This window comes from Crassostrea angulata, chromosome 3 (genome assembly GCF_025612915.1).
Source record: "Crassostrea angulata isolate pt1a10 chromosome 3, ASM2561291v2, whole genome shotgun sequence".
Taxonomy (NCBI): domain Eukaryota; kingdom Metazoa; phylum Mollusca; class Bivalvia; order Ostreida; family Ostreidae; genus Magallana; species Magallana angulata.
Window position 1 is genome coordinate 31,318,396 of NC_069113.1, and position 11,379 is coordinate 31,329,774.

General features: G+C 32.8%; 1 protein-coding gene across 1 annotated transcript; it reads left to right on the forward strand.

Moving 5' to 3' along the window:
* The first annotated feature begins 2,759 nt into the window (after positions 1–2,759).
* Positions 2,760–8,465, forward strand: LOC128175299 (octopamine receptor beta-1R-like). Its single transcript, XM_052840827.1, has 2 exons — positions 2,760–2,820; positions 3,883–8,465. The coding sequence occupies exon 2, from the start codon at positions 3,891–3,893 to the stop codon at positions 4,908–4,910; it is 1,020 nt and encodes a 339-aa protein (XP_052696787.1). The 5' UTR covers positions 2,760–2,820; positions 3,883–3,890; the 3' UTR covers positions 4,911–8,465.
* Positions 8,466–11,379: the final 2,914 nt, after the last annotated feature.

Genomic DNA, 11,379 nt, shown 5'->3' on the forward strand with positions numbered 1-11,379 from the left:
TAAATACATGCATGCATGTAATTTATAAATTAGATATAATTGATTGTTACAAACTGAATGGTTTGTCAAAATCTTTTCAAGTAAACACATTCAATACAGTGATTCAATATCCACTGATATATAGTAAACTAAGGGCTTCCAGGTTCAATTCTCGCCGTGGCCGGGTTTTTTTTTTTGTGTGTTTTTTTTTCATTTATCTTTCTAGAACAAAAACCGTTTTAATACCTTTTCTTTCATAAAGTTAATACATTTTGTTGGAAATTAAGCACAATATTGAATTAAATTTTTTTAATGGCTTAAAGGTGGCTTAAAGGTAGCTTAAAGGTGGCTTAAAGGTGGCTTAAAGAAGTTTGGACATTAAGGACCTATAAGTTGTCCTTAAAGGTGGCTTAAAGATAGTCTTTAAGCTGCCTTTAAGCCATCTTTACGCTTTCTTTAAGCCACCTTTAAGCAACACATATAGCTTAAAGGTGGCTTAAAGATCGTCTTTAAGCTACCTTTAAACACCTTTAAGCTATCTTTAAGGAGGACTTATAAAGATGGTCATTCATCCTGTGTGGAATTTAAGTCATCAAAATCAAAACTTAAAATTCAATTCAAATCTTAAGAGAAATATAGGAATATAATTCATTTTTGTTATTCTCTATGAATAAGGGTAATGAGTTTCAAACATGTTTTGGCAATTCAAGAATAAACCTGTGTAGATTTTTGTACAGGTGGTACTCTAGATTATTGTGTCTAAACATATTGTTAGTTCTGGCTATGACTTGATCAATGGTGGTAATTATATTCTGTCGTGAGGGTCTAATACGACCATAGTTTTCACACAGATTATTACATACTTCTTTTCTTTAAAACACCACGTACTTAGTTTATTCGTAATAATTGTCACGTATGTCACACTGCGAGATTATCTATTTTTACTCATTTTAGACCTCTTTTAATGCTGGTATTGGTCGATACTTGTTTTACAGATGATGTCTTTAGAATTCATTACATTTGTCGATCTTGTCTTTGCAGATATTGTTGATACAGCGTCTGCTCTGTTTACATTTGTTGGCGTTTTCGTGTATACATATACTTTATAAGGATGCTGTAATAAACAACCTTGGTTATGCAATTGGTTATGAGTCTATGACTCATTGACAATTAAAAATTGTTAATTAGTAAAAGACAGTTGTTATAATGACGGGCATCATCTGATTGGTGGAAAGACCTAAAAATTGGTTAGACATTTTCCCTATTTTTTGATAAGCGTTCCATTCGCTATACAATTTTAATCGAATTCCATCATCTCGCACACCAACACTATTAGCGAACAAAAAGGTATTTATATACAGGTTCTACCGGCAAATAAAGTCATAATTCGAATTTATCCTAGCAATGTGCATGACCAACATAAATGCCTATACTTTAACTGTATATGGACACAGAACCTTTGACATTTTAAATTATCGATGACCGAGTTTAAATGTGACAAATCCACAGCTCAGAACAAGATACATAATTTAAAACTTGAATTGCATTTGATTGTCGGGCTCACACTGACCAAGTTGTACATCTGCGTTTACTTTCCTGAATTAAACCAATGGTCCCATACACTTGCTACAAACATAAGTATAGCTACAGTTCTTAGCATGCAAAAGCTTCCTAATGTACTATGTATATTTTAAATACACATTTTCTATGTTTAAAATGATCAATTTATATGACTAAACTCTGTTTTATGTAAGTGTTTTTGGGAGAATGTAAGAAGAAGTGGAAGTAAGAAAATTGACGGCAAAAACGACGCTTCTGTCATGTTGTAATTTTTGAGTTTAGTGGGTGAGTGTAAATACAAAATTACAACATGACACTACGTGCCGGATGCAGTAATGTATAATAAAAGCACTTTACCTTAAAGGATATAAACAAATATGATACGTATCAGTGTCACCTTTATCACGAGTGACACCTCTTGTCTAATTTGTGTTCTTATTGAGAACTAGTGTGAATTTTATAAATTAACACCGGCTTATACAGTAAAGATTTTTTTTATATTATATAGAATAAATGAGAAATTAAAACGTGTTCATTGCTTGCTGTTCGAGATGAACGTGTAAAGAAAAATCATTCATAATTAATCACAAATATAAAACATGCGATGAGTTTCAAAAATTACAGGCACATGTCAAACAGGATTACCTGTATAGTATAGAGAGTACATGTTTTTTAAGGTGGAATAACACACCTTAAAAAGTTACTCATATTAACAGTAAATTATTTGATTATAAAAGATATAATAATATACATTTATAGATTGTACCTATATCAAAAAAGCGAAAAATTTGCAGTCAGTCATCTTGTGATGATGTGTTATTCCACCTTAGGAGATTTCTAAGAAAGACTTCGAATGAGACTCAAAATAGATCTATATACCTATATATTGTCATATAAAAATTAAATTCATATTCTTTTAGATTAAAACCTGTTCATGAAAATAACCTCTTGCTTTTAAAAAAAATTGTATACAAGTAAAGGACGTTATTACAGTGGACCCCCCCCCCCCCCCCCCCCGAGACTATCATGTGCAATAAACAGAAAATACAGAACCATCATTTCATTGTGTGGACAGTTGCTCTTTTATTATCGCATGTATTGTACATGTAACCTTTAAGCGAACGCTAGCTGCTCTGACCCTTGATTCATTTTCCAATACTATAGCATCCCCACCTACTTATATATATTCATGCTCATAGATGTATATGCTATTCTATGTACAGGGTTCCTAGGATACGTCTATAACATTGGGTCGATATCAACGCATCTCTTACACTAACTGTAAGTATTAATAATCTTATGTTTCATCTTTAATAAACCATGATTTATTTAAACCCCCACCTCCCTATAATTGTGTATTGAAAAAATAAATAAATAAGAAAGCCGTTACTACTAGAGAATGATGTCATTATGATTGTTGACATTTAACTGATTACGATTTTTATAAAATAGTAAAGTTAAGGCATGCTTACAAATGTCACTTGTTCGAATAAATGTTTAATTAATGCGACACATAATTTTTATCTAATATTTTTGAGTTTGTTTTTTTTTTAAAGAAGTTTTTGGACTATTTTTCCTAAATTTAATATTCTGTTTTAAAAAAGTATTGTAATACTTGAACAGTTCTGCTATATAAATTGAAAAACCCCACTCAGTACGAAAAATTTGTCGCCAAAATCATTATGAGGAAATATGCTTACTTCGTTGTGATGAACAATCCAATAATTAAGGTCAAGATAAAAAAAACTCAAATGTCGATAGTCGAAGTAAGATGACCACTGAAAGAATGTACATAGCGCTGGGGAGGATCGAGGGCTCCCCTTACTCTTTGATATGCATCAACATTTTTTAAGCCAAGTGGCCCTTCAACTTCATTTTTTAAGTTAAACATTTAATTTTACTGCAGTTAGGTATTGCATTTTAAGGGGATCTTTCATATATGTTTAGCAGTATCCAAGCAAAGGACAACGTAGGAGACGGTTGGGTTTTGATCAGGCTTCATTTGATAGGAACATTTTTTCTTTAAATTCTGAGAGCTTGACAAAGTAAAAAAGTGATATCACACAGTCCCTCGTATCATCACATCGCAATAAACATTAGCGCTTTACAGGATACGTCTTAGTTACATTGTAATAGCATAATTATTTGAAACCAAAGACGTGTTCAGTTGAAAAGGGTGTAATCTCGATGCAAATACGAAACCAAATACTTGTAATTACCAAAGAAGATACTTTGGGTGACTATCACTTTGTATCAATGACTCTAACATCATATTTGAGCATTTACTAATGTAAAATTTATACACTTGTTTTAAAGGTATCACATTTTCTACATGATTTTCAGTCGATAGAATGTCTGGGTGCCTAGAATACACAATAAATGAAACAGCCAACCACGAGCTGGGTGCAACATGGAACAGCACTCGATACTTGGAAAGGGACGCCAAAGATTTTATTTCGGCCCTTGTTGCATTCGTCACCGGAGGGACTTCTTTCGTGCTCAACGTTTTGGTCTTCATAACTCTTTTTATCAGCAAAGAACTCCGACAAAACACGCATTATAATCTGGTTCTCTGTCTATCCCTCAGTGATCTGGTTCTCGGACTCAGTATGTGTGTGGGCGGCTTCCGGCTCTTCACCCCGCGCTGGGCCACCTTCTACGCACCTTGTGTAATGACCAGCGTCATGTTTATCAGCGGCATTACTCTCTCGTTCTTTCAGACTTTCCTCATCAGCTTCCATCGCTTTTTGAAATTATCGGATACCGACCTGGACCGGGTTTTACTGAAAGAGAATAGGAAGTATGTGACTTACATTTTAATTTGGCTCATTGTTCTTGGCTTCAATATATCCATGGTCCATTTTCGCCACCATACCGAAAAACTACTATTTTGCAAGTTTAAATGCGTATTTGGCTCTCGTTATCCAATCATGGTGATATATTTTCAGACTGCAACAATATTGCTTCTATCTCTCACCATCATCTTTTACTGCCTGACCATTCACCAAGTGAGGCAACGTTACAGGCGAACGTTTGCTTGGCATGCGCACCAGAGGAATCCCACTTCGAACGACCCCAACTCAAATGAGCTCACGCCGCCATCGTACGTGGGAGGCGAACAAATGACTCTACAAATGAAGAAAAAAATATTTGGGTCTATGAAATTAATTGGGTTCATTATTTGCGCCCTTCTCTTTTGTACTTGCCCTATGGTAATAGCGTCTTTCTTCGACCCCTCGCAAAAGGTTTTGTTCGTAGTAGCCACCCTCGCCTGTTTCAACTCTGTTATAAACCCTTTCATTTATGTTTTTAATATTGAAAAACTAAGGAGGGAATGGAAAAATATTTGGCAAATTATTAAAGTGTTCTAAGTGGGGTTTTTTTTATGATAAGATCCGACGAGATAATTTACAAGTATATTTGGTATATATGTACGTTATTAAAAAAAAACGATAGTGTTGCCCTTGTAGAGAAACCAACGACTACTCGAACAAGTTTACTGGCTGTGGATTCGTAAACTCTGTATAAAGGGATCTGTCCGCCCCGTTTAATTTTCGCCTCTTTCGCTCTCATTGTCGGCGGGTGAAATTTAGACTCATCGATAAAACGAATAAAACATTTTTTTTTAATTGCTCCGTTGATTTTAAATAGTAACTATTACACAACTAGGTCTGGGCTAATTCAAGACGGGCGAAACCGTTAGCAAGTGTTGAAAAAAGGGTGGGGAAAACACGGAGCGGAAATTACTCTGTATGCAATCTTTATGGTTGTTTATCAACAACTCTACGAGATAGCCACCAAATTGATAATCTATAGGCAATATAGAGCCACATTTCGTCACGTTCAAACAAAAATTTAAAAAAAAACTTGCAGTTTATGACGCACAAAAATGGAAGAAGGTGGAAAGTCTTTAAAAGTATTTTTTCAATGAAGTTGTGATGAAATACAAAGTGTTGTTAAGTTAGCATTAGTGTCTACCAGAGTGCCAGATCATGAGTGTGTTATCCATTCAGCTTTTGTGACACGATTAAGCTCAAAACACATTCAAAAGATAATGGAAGTGAATGATTTTCCAATATTGAATTACAGGAGAGGACTTTTTCCCTCCAGTATATCAAAAGTGCATTTATATTTCGGATTCATTTTACAACAGAACGCACGACAACATCGTAAATACTTTTAGTCTTATGAATGCTCTATGATGAAATATATATATATAAAATCGGCTATCAAATAAATGATTATATATACCAAATACAAAAATATTGATTCTCCTCGAATCGATGTTAAATGTTTATAGGTCATGTAAAATGTCATCCTCGTATAAGATTAATTTTTTTTTACAGCTATCCTAAAACCTGTGAATTTAAAGAAATCCTTAAGTTTTTTCTTTTGGCATTCATTGTTTATTAAGCAGCGGTTTTGAATTATATAGAAACTTCATATGTTGTTTAATCTGTTGTGGTTTTATCTGCGTTCGTTATGGAACGAAACACAATGCTGTTAAAACCGTGATTCAAAATTGTCAAGAAATTACGGGATTTTATCTTCATCTACATTGATTAAAAGAATTTTTTTAAATTTTGATAAATGAACATTAAGTTGCTAAAACTCCATTTACAAATTCAAATCAATTATAAAAAGGAGATTTTGTTAAAATACTGACATTTTATTCTATCAATGGCTTAATTAATCATGCATACGCCTTAGCATGTACCTTTAGTTATTGTTTTTAAGGCATGTTTTATTAAAGATTTCTACTTAAACATGCATCTATGAAGGGTATATAATACATCAAATTAAATTGAATTTAAAAGGATTAAGTTACCATCGTATCCATTTCGTTCAGACTGTTGGAAAAGACAGTGTCGGAAACCAATGAATAATAGATTCATAGAAAATTTGATGTCGAAATATAAAGGGAATCAGATAAGATAGTTTTCGGCTTAATTGGGTTTTGTTGTAAAGTTAGCTACCTAAATATAATGATAAAAAAAAATCATTGTTATTACATGAACATTGAAGAAAACGTTTTCAAGTTTGACCTATTTGTATGATATCAATTAATTAATGTTTTTAAAAAAACCAACAAAGTGTTTGTGTATTTTGTTGTAAGTTCTGTATTCAAAGTAAAATTGTCATATAAATGGCTGTTCTGTTATATAAGTTTGCAAAGCCAATGTTTCATTTATTGCATTTTACTCAATGACAACTTATTACATGGTCATACATGCATGTAAAACATAGCAATTCTGTGATTTAAGAATGCACTTGAAAGTACATGAACAAAACGGTGTAGTACTGTTTACATGCAATGCGATACGGTACTACTATTGCACTGCGTTATTGATTGTAATATACAAATTAGTATTCACATTCAGCCTGGATATGGTCAATAAATTACCTATCAAATGAACTTACTGGAAATATACGGTAATATAAAATAATACGTCGAAAGATAGGCATATTCGCTAGTTAATACATATGGGGGGTGGGGGGGATGTGTATTTGGACGTTAAACAGTTAGAAAGATAAAATAATATTAGTAAATAATTAAACAATTTAATGCTTTCTTTGGTGACTCATACGGGATATGAAGAAGGCGACATTGCAGAAAAAATATACTGGGTGTCCCAAAATATTTGATACCATTTACTGTTTAAATAACTTTTGATTAGATTTATTAACAAAAAATCAAAGGCATTTCCATAGCTTTATATGATGTAAATTTTCACTCAACACATTTCATAAACATTCGTATGTAAGTTTCTGACAAATTAAACATTGTTTTTAAAAGCAAAATTAAAAAGAGAGTGCGTCAACATGGCGTCCTTTTTCGTCAGTGGCAACTGATGAGTAAAACTCCTCACAGTAACCACTGTACGGATCCCATTTGCTCAAATCTTCTCACTATTAAAAGAATCTGTTGCTTGTTGGGAAGTTATTTCATAAATCGTACAACTAAATCTGGAATATAGATTTATATTAAAAAAAAGTTTGAAAAATTTAAGAAAGATGCTTTCTCTCTTGTCTGAATTATCTTGAAAAAAAATCAATTCAACCAAAGAAATACGATGCAATTTTTGACATCATAATTCATAAACTTTTTTGTTGGAAAAAATTAAACGATTATACTTTTTATCTGAGTTACAATTTGCATGTTTTGGCCAAATATTATTTAATTTATATGAATTTCAAATGGTATCAGATATTCATGGACACCCACGTGTCCCCCCCCCCCCCCAAATGATCTTAAACTGTGCATGCGTCGTCTTGACGTCATGTTTTGGACGTTACCGTGCTCCGTGGTGACAAAATGTCAAAAATACTTTTTAATGATCAATTAAGTGGAATGAAACTTCTTATTTCAATGAAATAGATGTCTGTGCTTATATATTAATGTGTCAGTCATGACTAAAAATTATAAAAAAAAAAAAAAAACTAAAAACAAAGAAAACGCCTGTTATTTAGACAATGCCATCTTTTTAGGAGAGATAATGAAAATATAGTCTGACACATGGATATTTTTAAAGAATTTTTCTCAAAGTAATACTTCGAAATTGGAAAGATTATTTGTAAATATGTTGGGAGCATAAGACGAGAAACGGGTTTATCTTCTTTGATATACGATATCACTGCAATACCATGCATTTCTTTGTTCGTTTCTTCTTTAATTATTAACATTTATTTCTGATTTCCCTTGGGTTTTGTGAGATGAAATACGTTTAGCAGAACTACAAAAAATAAAATCATCCGCAGATCTAAAAGAAAACTGTCTGTCTTGATTCCAGATTTCAAGGCTATCACTCGGTACATGTTGCTATGACATTAAACTAGCTTGTATATCTTAAACTGTTAACTGGCCTATATTCCTTCCACTTAAAAAAGAAACACAACCCAATCCCACTACGGGTACAAAAATAAGCATAGCCAGTTTACGCACAGTACAGAACACATATAAATGTCATTTGGCGGCATGCACACACACACAAACACACACACACACACACACTCTCTCTCTCTCTCTCTCTCTCTCTCTCTCTCTCTCTCTCTCTCTCTCTCTCTCTCTCTCTCTCTCTCTCTCTCTCTCTCTCTCTCTTGTATGTGCTAAAAAGTTAAGAAGCGTTCTGACACAATAACTTTGATGCGAGTCCTGTCCTTCATCATTGTCAAGTAATTTATCTACCATTTCAACTTTCGGAATTCGTGTTTGAGTATATTTCTGGGTTAAATTAATTCAGAATTTAATAAAAAAAATTTATTTGTAACTCTATAAACTGTCACTTGCTTTCATATTTGACATTTGGATACATTGTACATCGATACATGTATATTTAGCGTGGGCATGTATCGCGATTGCCGTGCAGAAAGTCAGCGACAACCTAATAACTGCTTGCATTTCTTTTCTCATTTGTCAATAATAAACCTTCGTTAATAACGTGCGTGGTTGAGATTTGTATTGTGTTCTTAAATTGGTCAACGTATGGATATTGATAATGGTCGTCACATACACTCTGTTGGAAGCTCATCAAATATTTAACAGATGTAAGCTAAAGGTACATGAACATGGTATTATTATATTTATCTAATATGGTGATCGATAGCAGAACTGTGAACTAAATTAATTGGTTGATACTTATTCGTTCCTATCGGTTAATCGTATAAAATGCACATATTTATGACATACAATTTGATTTTATTAGTAGAATTTTACTAGCACTAGACTATATTTACCTTGCCTTTTAACGATTTTAATGATTTATTTGCAAGAACAAGTGAAAAGCTGCCAATGTGACAGCAAACCGATTTTCCTATATGTGAACTGTATCCATAATCCATGTCAACCCATATCCAGTGAAATGGTGTACCCTATATGCAATATTTTGCCAAAAAATGACTAAGTTCAAAAGCTGGTATTTTTTTCGTAAATTATCGGAAATCAAAATCCTAGCAATATGCACATCTCTGATATATGTACAATTGATCTTCAAAAGAACCACTTCCTACCTTGAAAACTGTAGGAGGAGTTATCCGTACAATGAGGGTACTCTATATGCAATATTTTGCCAAAAAATGAGTAAGTTCAAAAGCTGGTATTTTTTTTCATAAATTATTGGAAATCAAAATCCTAGCAATATGCACATCTCTGATATATGTACAATTGATCTGCAAAAGAACCACTTCCTATCTTGAAAACTGTAGGAAGAGTTATCCGTACAATGAGGGTACCCTATATGCAATATTTTGCCAAAAAATGACTAAGTTCAAAAGCTGGTATTTTTTTCATAAATTATTAGAAATCAAATCCTAGCAATATGCATACCTCTGATATATGTACAATTGATCTGCAAAAGAACCACTTCCTATCTTGAAAACTGTAGGAGGAGTTATCCATACAATGAGGGTACCCTATATGCAATATTTTGCCAAAAAATGACTAAGTTCAAAAGCTGGTATTTTTTTCATAAATTATCGGAAATCAAAATCCTAGCAATATGCACATCTCTGATATATGTACAATTGATCTGCAAAAGAACCACTTCCTATCTTGAAAACCGTAGGAAGAGGTATCCGTACAATGGGGGTACCCTTTTGGCAGCCGCCCACCCGCCATTTTCACCATTTTAATAACCGGATTTTTCCTTCGGAAAACCCGGTTAAAAACTACAGTTTAAAAAAAAAAAAGAAACGCCATGAAAACGTCAGATATTTCGGACTACGTGTATATTAAGGAGACTGAATAGTCAATGATTCATCAGATTTACTTTCACGCTTTCGAATTTCTAATATTTCCTTATATAGCTGTATAAAAAGCCCTTGGTTAATACAGTCTAAAATTTGCTACTACCATTTGCAGACTATAGTACAATGGAAACAAAGCCGGTAAACATGCATCTTTTTAATCTAAATTTTGCTCTTCTTACAGCTACTTTCCTATTTCACGAGAGCTACTAGTATGTGGCAACGCACTTTGAAAAAAAAAATACGCACTTAAGGTGACAAATGCATATGGTAAAAATTCCTAACTTCATAAGTTTATTTTTGTATTTATTTAAGTTTGGCAGATTTTAAAATCTCGCTTTTTATTTTTTAAAGAGTTTTGAACTTTTGAAAAAAAAAAATTAACAAAAAATTAGTGGTCTCGATTTTATATTCTTGCAATTTGATACAAAAAGTGGAATCGCTGAATTCAGTACTCGTTTAAAATAAGGAATTTACAGTACCCCCAAAAATGAATTCGTTGTTGCAGAAAATTTCGACACCCCCCCCCCCCCCCCCATTAGTTCATTGAAAATGAAAATATTCTCATAAATGTTTTGTGAGCACAATTAGGAGAGCGGACAAGACTCACGTTTCCATGTTAAATAAAATGGTTTATTCTCATCAATTTAGGGAAAGAGAAGATATCTGTTGTAATTACTGACATCTTACAAATTTTGAAGATGGGGGAATAAGATGGCGCAAATGCCCATTCGGTTAAGTAGTGAAATACAATTTTGAATTTATTTTTCCCCAATTAAATCTATTCAAATATATTATAATACAACTTTGCAAAAGCAAAATTTCTAACAAGAGTCAGTTTTTAATATATTTAACAAAAAATAAGAAAAAAAATATTGTCGGTAATTTTGGTGGTATCGAACCCGTAACATAAAAACCCTAGATATATAAGGTTAGATTATGCCAGGTACTCTAACCACTGAGCCATTTCAGACACAACAAAGTGCGCTTTTTAAATATTATGTGCGACTAAGGCAACTAACTACCCGACTTGTATTATTTTTTCAAAACGTTCAATTGTTGGGATACAAAATGATATTTTTTGAGTATAGTGGGTCA